Genomic DNA, 19224 nt, shown 5'->3' with positions numbered 1-19224 from the left:
CCAGAGGAGAGCATGAAGCTCCCCAACCCGACCCCCAGAGCCCAATGCCAACAGAAAAAGAGCCCTGGAAAACAATCCTGAACCGAAGGGGCCACACCAAACCAAGGAGAAGAAAAGAGCACTCTGTCCAATGACTAGGACGCCTCAGGCGGCGCAAGAGCAGGTCGGAGGTGAAACAATGCACGAGACAGCTTGCTAAACGGCACAGAAGTAACATCAATACCGAAAGCAAGTGAAAGCGGCTCTGCCAGCGCCGCAGGATACGAGGCGACAGTATGGGGCAAGAGGACGGCCCCAAACCTCCAAAAGAGAAGGACAAGACAACGCCAACAAACGCAGCTACAGCAGAAGGAAAAGAAAGAACCACCAAAAACCCCACACCGCTGCCAAGAAGGAGCACGCAAGTGGGACACCATCACCGAAGCCACCCGACTACCAACAGAAGGTGAGAGACTCGAGGCAGAACCGAACCAGCCCCGCCATGGCCAATCGAGCCTAAGAAGAGGCGGAGCCGCAGGAAGATCTCGGGTGCGACCACGGAGCCAGCAGAGCTGGAAACCCAAGCCGGCAAAGCAGGAGATGGAACGTTCGCCATACAGAAAAATATCCCAACGCCCGCAAGCCCACCAGGAGATCGGAGACGAAAGTCTCAACACGCGATTCTAGAGAAGGGAAACCGAGAGACTGTGAACATGCCAACAGGTCGGGTAAGCCAGGAAACCAGGAACCCAAACTTGGCAATAGGAGAGCCAAAAGGCACAAACAAAACACAACCATGTAATTACCTAAGTGTAGTTACAGGATGAGAGCTACGCTCGTGGTGTTCCGTCTTCCCAGCACTCTGTCATATAACGCTTTGAAACTACTGACGGTTTTGGCCTCAACCACCTTCTCACCTAACTTGTTCCAACTGTATACCACTCCGTTTGCGAAAGTGAATTGTCTTATATTTCTTTGACATCTTTGTTTAATTAGTTTAAATCTATGACCTCTTGTTCTTGAAGTTCCAGGTCTCAGGAAATCTTCCCTGTCGATTTTATCAATTCCTGTTACTATTTTGTATGTAGTGATCATATCACCTCTTTTTTCTGTCTTCTAGTTTTGGCATATTTAATGCCTCTAACCTCTCCTCGTAGTTCTTGCCCTTCAGTTCTAGGAGCTACTTAGTAACATGTCTTTGCACCTTTTCCAGTTTGTTGATGTGCTTCTTAAGATATGGGCACCACACAACCGCTGCATATTCTAGCTTTGGCCTAACGAAAGTCGTGAACAATTTCTTTAGTATTTCACCATCCATATATTTAAAAGCAATTCTGAAGTTAGAAACCGTGGCATAGGCTCCTCGCACAACGTTCTTTATGTGGTATTCAGGAGATAGAAAACTATCTAGAACCACCCCTAGATTTCTATCAGAATTCTTTAAGGATTTCTCACATAATTTATAGGTTGTGTGGGGTCTATGTTCACCTATTCCATAACATGGCCTTTATTTACATTAAATTCCATTTGCCAAATAGTGCTCCATATACTTATTTTGTCCAGGTCATCTTGAAGGACATGACAATCATCTAAGTTTCTTATCTTAGCATCATCAGCAAACATGTTCATATAATTCTGTATTCCAACTGGTAGATCATTTATGTAGACAATGAACATCACTGGTGCAAGAACTGAACCCTGTGGTACTCCACTTGTGACATTTCTCTAGTCCGATACATTGTCTCTGATTACTGCCCTCATTTTTTCTATCAGTCAGAAAATTTTTCATCCATGTTAAAAAATCGCGAGCTGGTTACCTGGTTGATACCTGGTTGATGGGGTTCTAAGAGTTCTTCTACCCCCCAAGCCCGGCCCGAGGCCAGGCTTGATTTGTGAGAGTTTGGTCCACTAGGTTGTCGCTTGGAACGGCCCGCAGACCCACATATCCACCACAGCCCGGTTGGTCCGGCACTCCTTGGAGGAAACTATCTAGTTTCCTCTTGATGTTGTGACGGAGTTCCCCCCCTTATAATTCTCCCACGCCTGCAGTAAGAGTCATGTCTACTTTTCCCAAGCGTTCTCTACGTTGCAGGCTACAATTTGATATATGGGAGAAAGTGAAGTGTTCTCGGAGAGCCGAGAAATTTGTGAAATAGCAATATTTTGGCCTGTGGTATAGGCCCTTTAGGGAGCCAAGATGGCGCTTGCCTCCCTGATCTCCCGCCAAAACCATGTGACGTCAGTGGCACCGGATTGGTCACCGACAGCAATGTGGCACCGGGAGCCAATGAAAACTTCCTGTAGCGAAAGTGACGTCACGAAGGAAGGGGGTCCAGGCCGCGCGCCACTCTGGCGCCATCAGTCAGACGCGACACGTCATAGAGGTCGGACGTGCGACGGTTGGTCTTGTATGTTGGACAGTTGTTTCCCGCTCCCGTGGATTTACGCGTCACCTGAAGTCCGCCAGTACTCTGAGAAGTCTTCCCTAGTTCATGTGTTGAACCAGAAGAGGGAATTGACGGTTATTTGAGCAACAAGTGCTCCAGTCAGGTGCTGTGCAAGAAGCAGTGAAGCCGTGCAGTGACGTATGTGACGTCTGTGGCAATTCACCAGTTCGTGACAGCATAGTGGCAGACAGAGCCACTGGGTAGCTGAGGAAGAGAGGACTATTTGGGGAAACCGGACGACTGTAGCTGAGACGTAGGCGACAGCCGTTGCTGGGAGAAGACGACGGCCAGGAGACCGACTCCAACCTTCAAGAAGTTAAGAAGGAGGACGGACCTGCAGTGAGGAGGCACGAAGACGACGCGCTAAACGGTGGGACGACGAGAGGCTCTGGTAGGACACGACGACGTGTGTGTGGGGGCGCTCCCGACACGAGGACCAGGAGCTACATCTCGACTCTCATCGGAGGATAGGGTGAAGTAGGTGTTTCTAGTTCCCTCCCCATTCCCCTTTAGTTAGCTATGTTATTCGGCTATATTATCTAGCCTGAGGATTTTATATGTCGTGAGCAAGTCTCACCCATGTCACGATAAAGCACCAGTGTGCTAGACAGTACTATCAAGAGTACTTGTAATATTCATGTTGATTATTGGTGTGTACAGGCACCAGGAACAAGTGACAAATTTACTGTGTTGTGTATATCTTTCTATAGATTTTGGTATGAACATATAGTGGTAAATTATATATAATATTATGCCAGTATTTGAAAGTTAGGCTGTGTGCCCAGAAATCATTTATTTTCCATGTATTGATATTTGATGTATCTACATTATATATGCTATGTTCATGCAGTGATAAGTCGTTTGTGAGTACAGTGAATTATTGCGTTATCACCCACGAGAGAAAGTACTGAAAACTCCAGTGTTAATATTTCATAATATATTGTTGGATGAATAACAGTGTAAGGCCATTACAGTGAGTCATTATAGCATTGATTGTAGAAAAGACTGTTTGAGCCTGAGTACAGTGTAACTGAGTAATACGGTTTATTTGTGCCAATATCGAGTGGGCGAGTTTCTAGTAATATTGGAGAATTTAAAGAAACAGCGCGCGTGAATCTAGGAAACAAGCAAAGCTTTCGCACGGAGAGGCCAGGCGATCAGCTGTTCTTGACACTTGATGAGGGGGGGGAGGTGTTGCCACCTAGTGATCGCATGCTATTCGTGGGAATTACCGGCCGCGTCAGGATCAGTTGATTTATTTGTTATTGTTTGGCCTTGTGACATCTTTCATGCCTTTTAAGTAAAATACAAAATCACCTTTGTGTTTTTATCATTCCCTCCATTGATCTTGTGGCTATATTACACTGAAAGCATAGAGTGATAACAATAAGTACCTGCCTGATTCCTGATCTTTTGAGTGTGACCTTGCCAAAGCTACCACTAATTCCACCAGTCCACTGATGGTGTTACTGGCCACCTAAAACACCAGTTGGCGACCTTGTTGTTAACCGTAGAGCCCGATTGTTGGGGAGGGCACACGACAGTCAAGTGCACGAGTCGTGTTCTCACTCTTTCTTAATTAGAGGCCGTTAAGATTGACTGGGAGACTCTCCTGGCGTGCAGTGGCGCCGTGAGGATCGAGTGAAAACCCGCAGGGCTACGGTGAGTGACCTTGAGCATAACTATTGCTCACCCCAGAGTAAGGGTAGAGAATAATAGAGAGGTGAAACCCCAACATTGGCGACCTTGCCAGGATCTCGATCGGAGTAAAGGTTGCAGTGGTGGTACTTGGCAGTGGTGTTAGAGATCAGGTGCAGATTATCACTCATAGCACAAGATGGAGGATGATAAAGTGACGAGGTTTATTGACTCTAGAGACGAACAGGTGTTGGAAGAGTGCACCGAGGCACAATTACAGGCTATAGCGGATCATTTTGGAATAAAGCTGAAATCGGCCAGAGTTGGTGAAAGAAGACTAGAGATAATAGCTCAGCTCAGGGCTCGAGACGAAGCTTTGGGGGAGGAACGGCCCCAAACACCTGCCAGTGAGGGTGAACACCTGAGTATTGGTGGAAGCAGCAGGAGATCCAGCGGCAGCAGGCACAGCATAAAGCTGGAAATAATGAAGCTGCAGCTAGAAGCACAGCAGCGCAGAGAAGAGCGAGAAGCGCAGCTGAGGAGAGAAGAGGCACAGCAGCGCAAGGAAGAGCGAGAAGCAGAAGCGCAGCTGAGGAGAGAAGAAGCACAACAGCGCAAAGAAGAGCGAGAAGCACAACAGCGCAAAGAAGAGCAAGAGCGAGAAGCACAGATGAAGCGTGAGGAGCGAGAAGCACAGATGAAGCGTGAGGAGCGAGAAGCACAGATGAAGCGTGAGGAGCGAGAAGCACAACTGCGCCGGGAAGAGCAAGAGCGAGAAGCAGAAGCACAACAGCGCAAAGAAGAGCGAGAAGCACAACAGCGTAAGGAAGAGCGAGAAGCACAGCTACGCCGAGAAGAACAAGAGCGAGAAGCACAACTACGCAGGGAAGAACACGAGCGAGAAGTTAGGCTGAGACAAAGGGAAATAGAAGCCAACAAGGAGGTAGAGCTAAGGCGAGCTGAATTAGGACTCTGTATACCTGCTCCGCCGCCACAGGAAAACCGACGAGTGAGGGAACGAGACCTGCCGGTCTTTGTGCCTAGTGAAGCCGAAAGTTTCTTCGATCCCTTTGAGAGAGTTGCTGCTATGAAGAGGTGGCCGAGGGCGGAGTGGGCGGAGTTGGTCCAAGGGAGGCTCTCAGGTGAAGCTCGCCAAGCCTTCACTATGCTCGACTTCCAAGAATGCACTAACTACGATGCGGTAAAACGAGCTGTGCTCCGTTCCTTCAAGATCACGCCGGAGTGTTACCAGAAGAGGTTTAGAGAATGTACCCGGTCACCAGGAAAATCGTATGCGGAGACGGCGAGGGACATGGAAAGAAAGTTCCTTAAGTGGATGGACTCTGAAGAAGCGGGGTCGGCCGAAGAAATCAAGGAACTAATGGTCATGGAAAAGTTTATGTCCGTGCTCCCACCCGAGATCAGGATGAGGATAAAGGAGGCGGACATGAAGAACCTGAGGGCCACAGCCGACCGAGCCGACATGTTAGAAGAAGCCCTACGCCCACGCCGAGAGGGACAGCACCGACCACCCGCATACGTCGGAAATGATAGGAGTTATAGAAGGACGGATGGATGGAGGACAGGAGCGAGTTCTCCCAAATCCCACCTCTCAAGTTGGAACACCCGAGGAACAAAAGGTGTTGTAGAGCCGATAGAGGAGAGCCAAGCTGAAAGCTCGGGAGTTGTTACTGCAACTGAAGGAAACAACGAGCGGTGCGGGAAAGACACAGGGTGCGACGGCCTCTGGAGGCAGTGCTAAGGCGGGCGGTGGCGGATGGTCTCCGCCGAGGGGCCGCTGCTACAACTGCGGAATACCCGGACACGTCGCGCGGGAATGCAGACGCCCTAAGCAGTGGGGACACATTGCTTTAGTGATGTTCGAGGACCAGAGGGCCGAGAGAGTGCGGGATGATCCCGTGCTGAGTGGGGAGAAGAAGGTTCACCCATTCGTGTGTCAAGGAACCGTAAGGATGGGGGACGCAGACCCCATCCCCGTGAAGATCTTAAGAGACACCGGGGCCGATTTTACCCTGGTAAGTGAGACCCTGTTCCCCGAGGGTTACGAAAGTACCAGTGTGGGGGTGGCAAGTGTGACCACTGTGGGAGGCCCGGTGAGTGTGCCCCTACACCAGGTAACTTTGGATTCCGATTATGGCTGCCAGACCCTTGTGGTGGGAGTCTGTACATCAATGCCCAAGATGGAGGCGCAGGTCATCTTGGAGAATGACGCGTGTGGAGGATATGTCCTTCCGCATCTCGTGAAGGGCGAAGAGTACATAGAACAATACAAGAAGACAGGCGGAGAGTTGAAAGTCTGTGGGGACGAGAAGGGAATCGCACCGGTGGCGATCCCAGTTTGTACGGTGATACCGAGACAACGCGAAGAAACAGGAGGTTGTGGATCTGATGGGGCTGAGGAGTCGACTGACAGCCTGGGAACAGATCACCTCTGCGTAGGACCCAGAGAACGAGTGGAGGGCGAAAGTAGCCCGAATGGTGAGTTGCAGGTGACACTCACCGGTTCTCCAGGGGTAAACCGCACTCGTCTCGGAGAGTTACAGCAGGAGGAGTGCCCCGAATTGGTTAGTGAGGCCGAAGGAGGACGTGTGGGTCCTGAGAAGGCTTACTTTCCATTTATCTATATTATATATACCTTGCTATCCATGCTGAAGGAACGATGGACACCAGGAGCGACCGTGGGAACGGTGAACGAATATGTCCAGAAGTTTAAAGAACGTCTCACTAGAGCGAAGGAACTGGCTGGGAAACACCTGAAGGAGGCGCAGCGTAAGATGTCGGAGTGGTACGACAGGAGAGCTGCGCAGAGGGATTTTCAGGCCGGATCCCAAGTAATGGTTGTGCTTCCAGGTAAAGGTAAGGTGACCAGGTCGCGGTTCAAGGGACCATACCAAGTGCTGCGACGGTTGGGTCCAGTGTCGTACGAGATTGGGAAGCCGGATGGACCCCGAAAGAAACAGGTGTGTCACGCAGACCGCCTGAGACCTTTCTTCAATGTGGAAGGAAGAGCCGCCAGGCAGGACGGAACGAGTACCGGAGAACCCCAGCGGAAGACGGGTCTGTGTGTACAGGGGGACCAAGAATTCCCGGAGGAGGAAGAAAAATGGTCCAGGGCGGACGGCACCAGTCTCACCAGCACTGAGAGTCTGACAAGGATCAAGGTCAAGCACATCAAGGGGAAGGACGACGTAGTAGCGGACGCCCTATCCCGCATACACTAACGAGACATGACTCTTATTTTAAGGGGAGGGGTATGTGACGGAGTTCCCCCCCCCTTATAATTCTCCCACGCCTGCAGTAAGAGTCATGTCTACTTTTCCCAAGCGTTCTCTACGTTGCAGGCTACAATTTGATATATGGGAGAGAGTGAAGTGTTCTCAGAGAGCCGAGAAATTTGTGAAATAGCAATATTTTGGCCTGTGGTATAGGCCCTTTAGGGAGCCAAGATGGCGCTTGCCTCCCTGATCTCCCGCCAAAACCGTGTGACGTCAGTGGCACCGGATTGGTCACCGACAGCAATGTGGCACCGGGAGCCAATGAAAACTTCCCGTAGCGAAAGTGACGTCACGAAGGAAGGGGGTCCAGGCCGCGCGCCACTCTGGCGCCATCAGTCAGACACGACACGTCATAGAGGTCGGACGTGCGACGGTTGGTCCTGTATGTTGGACAGTTGTTTCCCGCTCCCGTGGATTTACGCGTCACCTGAAGTCCGCCAGTACTCTGAGAAGTGTTCCCTAGTTCATGTGTTGAACCAGAAGAGGGAATTGATGGTTATTTGAGCAACAAGTGCTCCAGTCAGGTGCTGTGCAAGAAGCAGTGAAGCCGTGCAGTGACGTATGTGACGTCTGTGGCAATTCACCAGTTCGTGACAGCGTAGTGGTAGACAGAGCCACTGGGTAGCTGAGGAAGAGAGGACTATTTGGGGAAACCGGACGACTGTAGCTGAGACGTAGGCGACAGCCGTTGCTGGGAGAAGACGACGGCCAGGAGACCGACTCCAACCTTCAAGAAGTTAAGAAGGAGGACGGACCTGCAGTGAGGAGGCACGAAGACGACGCGCTAAACGGTGGGACGACGAGAGGCTCTGGTAGGACACGACGACGTGTGTGTGGGGGCGCTCCCGACACGAGGACCAGGAGCTACATCTCGACTCTCATCGGAGGATAGGGTGAAGTAGGTGTTTCTAGTTCCCTCCCCATTCCCCTTTAGTTAGCTATGTTATTCAGCTATATTATCTAGCCTGAGGATTTTATGTCGTGAGCAAGTCTCACCCATGTCACGATAAAGCACCAGTGTGCTAGACAGTACTATCAAGAGTACTTGTAATATTCATGTTGATTATTGGTGTGTACAGGCACCAGGAACAAGTGATAAATTTACTGTGTTGTGTATATCTTTCTATAGATTTTGGTATGAACATATAGTGGTAAATTATATATAATATTATGCCAGTATTTGAAAGTTAGGCTGTGTGCCCAGAAATCATTTATTTTCCATGTATTGATATTTGATGTATCTACATTATATATGCTATGTTCATGCAGTGATAAGTCGTTTGTGAGTACAGTGAATTATTGCGTTATCGCCCACGAGAGAAAGTACTGAAAACTCCAGTGTTAATATTTCATAATATATTGTTGGATGAATAACAGTGTAAGGCCATTACAGTGAGTCATTATAGCATTGATTGTAGAAAAGACTGTTTGAGCCTGAGTACAGTGTAACTGAGTAATACGGTTTATTTGTGCCAATATCGAGTGGGCGAGTTTCTAGTAATATTGGAGAATTTAAAGAAACAGCGCGCGTGAAACTAGGAAACAAGCAAAGCTTTCGCGCGGAGAGGCCAGGCGATCAGCTGTTCTTGACACTTGATGAGGGGGGTAAGGTGTTGCCACCTAGTGATCGCATGCTATTCGTGGGAATTACCGGCCGCATCAGGATCAGTTGATTTATTTGTTATTGTTTGGCCTTGTGACATCTTTCATGCCTTTTAAGTAAAATACAAAATCACCTTTGTGTTTTTATCATTCCCTCCATTGATCTTGTGGCTATATTACACTGAAAGCATAGAGTGATAACAATAAGTACCTGCCTGATTCCTGATCTTTTGAGTGTGACCTTGCCAAGGCTACCACTAATTCCACCAGTCCGATTGTTGGGGAGGGCACACGACAGTCAAGTGCACGAGTCGTGTTCTCACTCTTTCTTAATTAGAGGCCGTTAAGATTGACTGGGAGACTCTCCTGGCGTGCAGTGGCGCCGTGAGGATCGAGTGAAGACCCGCAGGGCTACGGTGAGTGACCTTGAGCATAACTATTGCTCACCCCAGAGTAAGGGTAGAGAATAATAGAGAGGTGAAACCCCAACAATGTCCACGGTTGTTTCGGCAATATTTCTCATGCTCGCTGGGAGGGTATTGAACAACCGTGGTCCTCTAATGTTTATACAGTGCTAGAAGCTTACCTGTCACCCCTCCAATATTTTCCAGTGTCCAGAACAACCTCTTTTGTGGAACTCTGTCGAAAGTCTTTTTTAGGTCCAGATAGATGCAGTCAACCCAGCCATCTCTTTCCTGTAAAATCTCTGTGGCTCTATCATAGAAACTGAGTAAATTCGATACACAGGATCTTCCAGATCGAAAACCATACTGTCTGTCTGATATTGTATTATTTCTCTCCAGGTGTTCTACCCATTTTGTTTTTAATATATTTTTCCAATATTTTATGTATGGGATAAATGGAGAAAACGGAAAAACACAAGAAAAGACCAGAAGAAAAACCCCAGCACCAACGGCCAGGGACAAGAGCGTAGAAGGAAGATAAGGAACGAAAAGGCAAGTAGCAAAACGGGAATGGAAGGGACACGACCAGCAACACACAGAACCGCTGGTCACGTCCCGACAAGCCACGCCAACAACATAGATGTGTGACACGTCCGAATGGAAGTGATAAGGTAGAGAAAGACCAACTACGGGACCCCAGGGGCACACGCACCTGTGGGACACCGGTAGAATGAAAGCCCAACGAGCCAGAGAGACATGGGAAAGAAGCATTGCAGTGTCAGTAGTAAAAAAGCGGAACGCATGAGGAAGCGATGTGGCGAAGAATGACACCACACACAGCTTCAAGCGCAGATATGATAGAGCCCAGCAGGCCCAGGAACCTGCACATGAGCGAATGACAGGTAAGAAGCGGGACTAAAAAGCCAGAGCTCAACTCCCGCAAACAACTAGGAAAGGGCAACTAGGTAAGTGCCGTACAGAGAATCCAATGTACATGGAAGGGCTAAGCCAGGCACTACAAGACGTGCAAGGAAAAAGTGACCCAGATAAGACCACAAAAAACGGGGCCACGACCCCCTTTGCAACCATCAACCCAGATGAACACGTAAGACCCCAGGAAGAAGCACGGAAGGGCCAAACAAAATCCACAACAAATCCCAAACATGCATCCACAGCAGGAAAACTGCAGCAAAATGCCATCTCAAAACATCCAGACAGGAACACTGACCCCATAACATATACCCCCACCAATGTACCTTGCAAGCTGGTGGAGGTAGGGCCCCTATCTGGACTCAAGCGTGGGCTGGACATGCATAACAGTGGGACTGGATGCGTATAAATTGGAGCTGCCTCGTATGGCCCAAGAGGCCTGCTGCAGTCACCTGTGTTCTGATGTTCGTATCCAAAATCACCAACCAGCGTCTGGCCGAAAGAGAAGCCAGACCGCATAAACTCACTTGCAGAACGTAGACACGAACGTATCATGATATATAATAGCCGAGAAGATTCCGGGAGCACCGCCAGTGGAAGAAGGCAGAGCCGCATATGCAGGAGAAAAACAGGGTAGAGGCGAAGGAGGAGCCCGACACCCATATGCAGGGAAAACCCAGCGTCCTCCCCATAGCAGCAATCCAGAACACCCCCAGGAGCTACAGGGCACGGACTGGAGAATGGAGAGGAGCAAGAGGCGAAGTACCCAAGAGAAAGGGGACGCAAAACCCCAGCACACCGCCCGAATAAAAAACAACCACGGCGCATGCGCAGCAGTGATGCCAGAAGTCGCGAGCTGAAGAAAGAAACCGTGAATGTGACTAGAAAAATAGACAAAATAGTGTTGTTAACGACCGAATCCCGTATGAGAGTACACAAGGCAGCCGCCAACCGTAGTCGAAAAGAGCAGGAAGGAGCGAAAAGAAACATAGCACAGCATCCCATTTGGGCTACAAAGAGCCCAACCGGGATACATTAAGGAGCCCAATCTGGCAACCCTGTGCAGTGCAGGACAGTGCACGGAGTGCCCCTATATTGCCAATCCTGACCTCAAAAGCTTCATTGAAGGTTGTAACAAAACCCATGAGCACCACACCAGAAACAAATACAGTTTTGATATTCCAAGAGTACGGCTTAATCAAACTAGAAATGCTCTACAAATCAAGGGACCCAGAATGTGGAATGACCTTCCCAATCATGTTAAAGACTGTACCTCTTTCAACCAGTTTAAGATAAAAACTAAGCACTACCTATAAATTCCATGTAATCTACCTTACCCCCTATATTGTCAACCCATGTCTGTTTTTTTAAACAAATCTGTTTGTCGACCTAATTGTATTTGTGCTGCTTTTTCTGCCATGTTCCCCCCTTTTTTATTTTTTTATTTTTATTTTTAATTGTTCTCACATTTTATACTTTAATCTCAATTAGTATTAAGTTTTAGTCTTTAATGTTTTTCCTGCCCGAAACGCTTTGCGTAATAGTGGCTTTAGGCATTGTATGTACTAGCTCTATCTATAAATCTATCAATTTTTGTAAAACCTCTTATATGTATGTACCTTACCTGAATAAACATTTATTTATTTAATAAAAACACAAGACACAAAGAACGAAACAGGGCCGAAAACTGCGAAGCTTGGAGAAGGACCAACAAGCCCCAGAAGGGACCGGAAGACGACAGACGTTCCAAGAATACGGAAAGAAGCAAAACCTTCCCGATCCTTCAAGAACAAAGAAGCAAGCGTGAAGCACGAAGGCACAGAAGGCAAAGTTGCACCCGAGACCAAAAGTCACGCAGAACCCCGAGGGGGACATGACTGAAGGCCCGTCCCAAGAAGAAGGGTGGAGAAACGTACCTACCGACAGCACGGACCTGACGGATCCAAGGGACAAGGAACCGATCCTGGGGAGGGCCTGACCCCCAAAAACATGTCCAGAGAGGGAGGGGGGGGGGGGAGAAAAACCTCTCTTCTCGTAACGGCAAGCCCTGACCAAAGCGTAGAAAAACCCCAGCGGGGTCCAAACGTCAGCCAGCCCTGGGAACCCACAAGGCAGGTCCCAGGGCCGAGGTCCGGGCAACCGGACCAGTACTAAGATTGATTGATTGATGAAGATTAAGCCACCCAAAAGGTGACACGGGCATGAATAGCCCGTAAGTGGTGGCACTTTTGAGCCATTACCAGTATCAACAGCTGATACTGGAGATCTGTGTAGGTGCGACTGCACCCTGGGTGACGGGAGACAACTTCTCCCCCAGTACTAAGGAAGGGAGCCCACTGGTAGACTCATACAACACGGCTGGAGGAACAGGCTCGAATGCCTCCGTCGCTACCCCGGAAGGGAGAAATCCCCGAGACCGCCCGAGTCTCAAGACCAGCGAAGCCCCGCCCCGACCCCGAACCCACAAACGGTATGGATCCGGATGCAGGAAGAAAGGGGGAGGGGGGGGGGGGTAACTATAACAGGGAAAAGACAAGGGGGCGCGGAAGGAAAAAACCGAAGCGTCCCACACCCCCAAAGCCCCGTCACACCAAGCAAAACGGGGCAGCCCCGGGGCTCCCAGGGAGCAAATAACCTAGCGCATTGCACCACCGAAACTTGCAACGCCCGTGCTGCCTGCACCTGCATAGTCAGCATAAGACTGGGTAATCGAGCCACAAAGAAGCAACAAAACTCGCAAGGCTCCGGGCCAAAGGTGCCACCGACCCTACAGGCAGCAGTCGGAGGCAAAACAGTGAGAGTCACCCAGAGACAAGGGGACAGAGCAACCCTCGAACTCGCACAAAGCGAGGGAGGACTCCGGGGCCACATCCATCGGACCTACGTGCCCCCTCGGGGTTTCCAAGGGTCCTGAGCCTTTACCAAAAGGGACTCACGCCCATGTAATCCCAGGCAGGGTACTGCTAACCGGCGCCCACAAATACTAAACAACCTTTTAAGAACTGAACCCCCGAGACGTGTACACTCACGGGGACCTAGCAGGGGGAACCACCGGAAGGAGGAAGAGTACTCAGTACAGAAGGGGCAAGAACCAAGGCAGACCCCCCACCAGGCAGACAAACAAAAAGAAAGAAAACCGCGCAGGAGGACAACATACCTAGGAGGAACACACAACAACATCACAGAAGACACCACGAAGGCAAATACTGCTTGGAAAGCAAGGCCAGAGAAGACACCCGCCCCTGTTTGCATTAGCTGACGAACTGGGGTTGAGTAGCCAGCGCGGTGGGTCCGGTGCTCCCTCTATCCCCCTCCAGGGGGAAAGAGCTGCGCAGAAGAGCAACGCAACGGTGTGATGACATTTGCTTGTTTGCTCGTTTTCTTGGGAATTGAGGGAATTCTGCCTCTGTTCGGGTTTTCAGTTGTAAATTTCTTACCATGGGGGGGGGGGGTCTGTTTTGTTATGCCTACGTTTCTGGGTGCCTAACCCCAGTCAATGGCAGATAAGGTTAACCCCCCCCCCCTCCACCCCACCGCGAACAGCTAGGGGGGTTTTCCAGGGCCATTGCTCCCTGTGCCTCTCCAAGTGGGCAATGTTTTAACTGCTGATCCCCGGTAGGCAGAACTCCATATACTAATGTCCCGGTCTAATGATTCGCATATTAGCCTGATAGCTCCAAAGAGCCTCTGGGGCTCCCCACAAAAAAAAACAGCATGCAAGCTTAGCTTATGGTAACTATCTCTATACAGTTTGCTTGCTTTAAAAAAGAAAGATTTTTATATCTAAATCAAAGATTTTTAAAATTTTGATTTAAATCAAGAAACCTTGGCATAAATGTTGCAACGCCACAGAAGGGATCACCCAAGAAACTGTTGTTGTTGTTTAAGATTCGCTACTTGGAACAAAAAGATCCAAGTAGCACGGGCTAAGGTGAGCCCATGTCGTCTTTAGTGAAATCTAACAAGCATTATTGAAATAAATATTCCATTACCATGTATTCTGAATTAATTTATTTACCTCTTTTGCCACTGGAGAAAGCTCTATTGCAATATCCATGCCAGATGATGCAGCCCCTAATATCACTAGAGTTGCTCCTTTGTATGAAGATGGCTCCCGGTAGTCATGGCTATGACTCTGGCGGCCCTTGAACTTCTCAATGTCTTTGATTTGTGGTAAACGTGGGACAGAGTAATGTCTGAAACAAAGCAAAATGGATAAACACCTTTAAGTTATAAAATATTTTAGTTATAAGAATTTAGCAGCTCTAACAACTTTCAATAAATTACATTTCATTTATGCATTGTAGGCCAGTCAAAAAAAATAATAGTATCTTATTTAGGAAAACGTATATATATAGTGGTACCTCAGCTTACGAATTTAATTCGTTCCCAGAGACGGTTCAAAAGCCGAAAATTCGCAACCCCGAAACGAATTTTCCCATAAGAACTAATGTAAATTAAAATAATCCGTTCCATACTCCCAAAAATATTAGCGTCAAAATAGATTTCATACCTAATTCTCCCAAATATTTAGTACTACAGTATGTACATGTTATTGCTTACCTTTAATGATGACTCTTGTTGGCATATGGAAGACGGTGAGGACGGGGGGGGAGGAGGAGAGGTGTTAGTGTTTGGAAGGGGAGTTCCCTTCCATTATAACATCAGGCAGTGATGACGTCTCTGGGGTACTCTCTCTCTCTCTCCTATGTTTTGCCTACATACCACTAGGACCTGCTTGTGGCTCACTGCTTGTTTTTATCACTAAAAATCTTTCCATAAAGACTTGTTTTTCCCTACATTGTAACACTTGTCTGTAGTGAGGCATCACTGTGTCACTAAAAATGTTAAGGCAACGGCCTACTACAGCTTGCTCTGGATGAGTTGTTTCAACAAAAGTTTGCATTTCTTCCCATAGTATACAGCACTTTTTTATTGTTGAGGAAGGGACATTCTGTACTGCCTCCTCCTCCCAATGCCACAGTGTTGTGACATTCACAACACTGTGAATGCCACTTTTTTCTAAATTTCTCAAATCATCCCCTGCTCGCTTTAAACTCTTTCTTATCTGCATCACTTGTTCCAGGGGTTATCTTTAAAAGGTCTTCATGAAATAGCCTTGCTTTCTCACAAATGATGGCCTCAGAAACGCTATTACCTGCTAACTCCTTGTTGTGCATCCAAATTAATAAAAACTTTTCATCGTCCTCGAGTATTTGTGCTCTTTGTTTCGTGATTGTTAATACACCTTTTTACCACTTTAGCACTCATAATGTCCTGTTTCTTGGCAATTACAGTGCATATCGTTATCATAGATTTGTTGAACTACCTAGCTAGTTCAACAACTCGTGTACCATTTTCATATTTACGAATAATCTTTTGTTTTTGCTCTATGGCCATCCTCACATGTGTTTTCTTAGGTTGAACCTTACCACTGACTTTCTTGGGACCCATGGCGTAATATATAATAATTACTTTTAAGTTCAAAACCCCAGAAAGCTAAAAAACAATTAAATTCTTTACAAAAAATTCACGCACGATCGTCACTAAGCGGGAGGTACTGGTAAACTGAAGTGCGAGCAACTGTGCAGGAACTATGCGCTAGGACGCCCATACGCGTATCAACAAACTACGTTACCTGAAGCAAAGCTCGAAAGCCGAATCACATTTTACAAAAATATTGGGCTCGTAAACCGAAAATTTCGTAAATATTCGTAAGCCAATGTGTCACTGCACATACGTACTGTACAAGGATACAAGCAAATTGTTGGATTAAAATATAGGCAAGTATATCACTTAAAGCCACTAATGCGCAAAGCATTTCGGGAAGTCTTTCTCACCTGTGCACTCACCTACTTGTGCTTGCAGGGGTTGAGCTCTGGCTCTTTGGTCCCGCCTCTCAACTGGTGTTACCTTGTGCCTCACACTGAGAGCCAGATGCACTTAAATTTTAATTTGCCAAGTTTGCTTTTAACTGTAATGGGAAATTCCTTCTTGGCTTTCAACCAATAGGTAAAACATTCATGTACAGTTTTCACAGCACAGATTATAAATATACACTTTAATAAAAACCTAATACTGCACTGTCCTTTAACAACCCAACCACTTAGACTGTTCAGTATAGCGACAGCCTAACTTCTTACAGGTCGGTGTTTGAACCCCTGAAGTCCAAGTGGCTGGGTACTGTTCCTTCCCCTAGGTCCTATCCCGGATCGTTGTTCTCATATCCCTTCCAATTGTTGGTCATACTTGCTTGGTACACCCCTCATATTTACCTTACCTTTAACAATATCTGGCTTTATCAATTTTTCTTTGCATGTGCTGGAGTTGTTAAATATAAGTGTTGCACAAAATTTAAAAATACAGTACAGTCAGTCCTCGATACTCATGGGTGATCCATAGCTGGAAACCCTTGTTCAGAGAGTTTGAATTTGTAGAGGCCAAGTTAACTGATATGGGACAATAGGGATGCAGGACACTTTGTTGGGTCACAATGCAATACTGGTAATGTATTTGTGTACAAAACCAGAAGACTTTAATTTTTGTGTTTATTGCATTTTCCTTATTTTTTTGCATGCAAATATATTTTTTATAAGAACAAAAAAGTTGTATTATTATTTTTTAATTGCTCACAGACAGACAGTGGCACTTTGGATGATAGGTGTACTTAAAGTGATCTTTTAAAAAATTGCACAAAATGTGCTATTTTGCATTCTCCAAACAAGTAAAGATCAAGGGGCTAACTGTACCATATTTGTCAAAACAATATCAAGTCAGCATGGCTATAATGTACAGTAAACTGTTATAATGACTATATATATTCAATTAAAAGGTGATGTATTAAAATGAAACATATGGACTAGTCTATGAACAACAGAAAATCTTAGAGCTGTCTTAACTAGATTATCTATATTTATTTATTTATTTATTTTTATACAAGAAGATACATGGGTTTATAAGAGAACATATCATTGATGTATTTACATTCTTGTAAACCCACTAGCACACATAGCGTTTCGGGCAAGTCCTTAATCTAACAGATAATTTTAAGTAGGTAATTTATATACTGTACTGAATCATATATCACAAAACAAGGTTTTATTGAATAAAAAAATCTATGAAAATAAGATTTCCTTACCCGTTACAGACAAAAATTGCATCAACAGTGCTAGTAGTTATCTCCTCAGATTCTAGGCATCTTACACGCACATCCCAGGCTGGAGGTCCTTCACCCTTCAACACAGGCTTTACTTCTTCCACATAATGCCCAAACTGAAAGTTACACATAACATATACTAAACTAGTGTACAGTATAACCTGTTATCCTAAATTCACCTTACTCTATTCACTATATTACCTGTCACCTATTATTTTTTATATATATACAAGAGTTCTTAAATTCTTGTACAGCCACTAGCATACATGGCGTTTCGGGCAGGTCCTTAATCCTAATTTCTCCTGTAATACGACCCGCCAAATCGCTTAACAACCAGGTACCCATTCACTTCTGAGGGAACAGAGGCTACAGTTAAGGACTGGCGCCAAGTAAATCCTTCACGGCCAGGATACGAACCCAGGCCAAAGCGCTCACGAAACGGATTAAAGACTCGACAGCCAGCAGCCGCCGTGAGCAGACGTGCTCCCAGGAGCTCCCGCCACCTACAGGAGAATCTGAGCGTTGGCTCCGCCCGCCTCACTCAGGATTGGTGCGCCAGCCAGCCAATCACAGCCGGCCGGCCGCGTAGCAGCCAGCCTCACTCACTGCCAGTCAGCTACAAGCTCTCTCGGCGTCAAGACACGCCGGGGCAACTGTACTGTGTCCCAACCCAGCTCTCCAGACGCATACAGCAGTATGATGTCCTAATAAAATAACTACCCATCCTCATCCTTCACCCCACACCCCCTCCCCCCCCATTCCCCCACCCCCTCCTCCCCATTCTCTCCCTGCCTGTAACACAACACACCACACACACACAATACACAATGCATAACCTACTAATCATAGAATTAAGGTGTGAATAAGGCTGTCTTTCTAAACTGTTTCTACCTCTTGTATTTCGCCATTCCAAACGATCATTCCCGAGCAGTAGCCAAAACCGGGTTCTTGAAATTCTCGCGGAGGTTTGATCGGGCAACTAACAGCCTTGTAGCAGGCTTAGGCTATCGATAGGTTCAATTACCACCTTGTCTAGTAGCTCTAGTTGCCTAGCAACTAGAAGTTAGAGGCCTCGGCCTAACTAACACCCACCATCCACTTAGTCTACCTGGACACTTCACAACCACCCACCACAGTATAGATTAGATTAGGCTGCCTGGCCCACCAAGCTATGGCGACCAAAGTCAGATTCACAGACGAATCTGGCCGGGTTCTTACTCCAGCCCAACTACTTGAGGTGGTTCACGAGACCACCCAGATTACCTACAAAAATGTGTACAAAATAACGAATGGAGCCATCTTGTTGGTACCCAATGCAAACCTCCCAGACCTCCTTTCGTCAGACACCATGAACAAACTAAGGGAGAAGAATATCACTGTCTACCCTCCTGCCGAATTCCTAGCCCAACGCACCATCTTTGTACATAGGATCCATGACATCATCATGGATCACTCAGTTGAGGAAATAATTGCAGAAATAGAGAGGAAAAACAGGGATGTTTAAATACTTCAAGCCCACAGATTCACAACCCAACGCAACAACCAAGTACTGAAACTTACTCTGGCTTCACCGGAGCAAGCAACGCAAGTCTGCACACAAGGCCTTTCTGCATTTGGCATCATGGCTGAACCTGACAAAATCAACCCACAGAGGTTTTACAAGCTCAAGCAATGCTTCAAATGCTTTCAGTATGACCACTATTCCAACGCATGCAACAATGGAACCCCCAAGTGCAGCAGGTGCACAGGGGAACACAGCTACAGGGAATGCA

General features: G+C 47.2%; 1 protein-coding gene across 1 annotated transcript in view; it reads right to left on the bottom strand.

The window, feature by feature from the left end:
• Positions 1-19224, bottom strand: part of LOC138370924 (uncharacterized) — a 100555-nt gene that overhangs the window by 39455 nt on the left and 41876 nt on the right. The window contains exons 4-5 of the mRNA XM_069335587.1: positions 17435-17568; positions 14315-14492 (exon numbers count right to left, since the gene is read on the bottom strand). Coding sequence (XP_069191688.1) covers positions 14315-14492; positions 17435-17568 — 312 coding nt within the window. The remainder of the gene's footprint in view (positions 1-14314; positions 14493-17434; positions 17569-19224) is intronic.

This window comes from Procambarus clarkii, chromosome 34 (genome assembly GCF_040958095.1).
Source record: "Procambarus clarkii isolate CNS0578487 chromosome 34, FALCON_Pclarkii_2.0, whole genome shotgun sequence".
In the NCBI taxonomy this organism is placed as follows: Eukaryota; Metazoa; Arthropoda; class Malacostraca; order Decapoda; family Cambaridae; genus Procambarus; species Procambarus clarkii.
The sequence above is the reverse complement of the archived record's forward strand: the minus strand, read 5'-3'. Positions and strand labels throughout refer to the sequence as shown.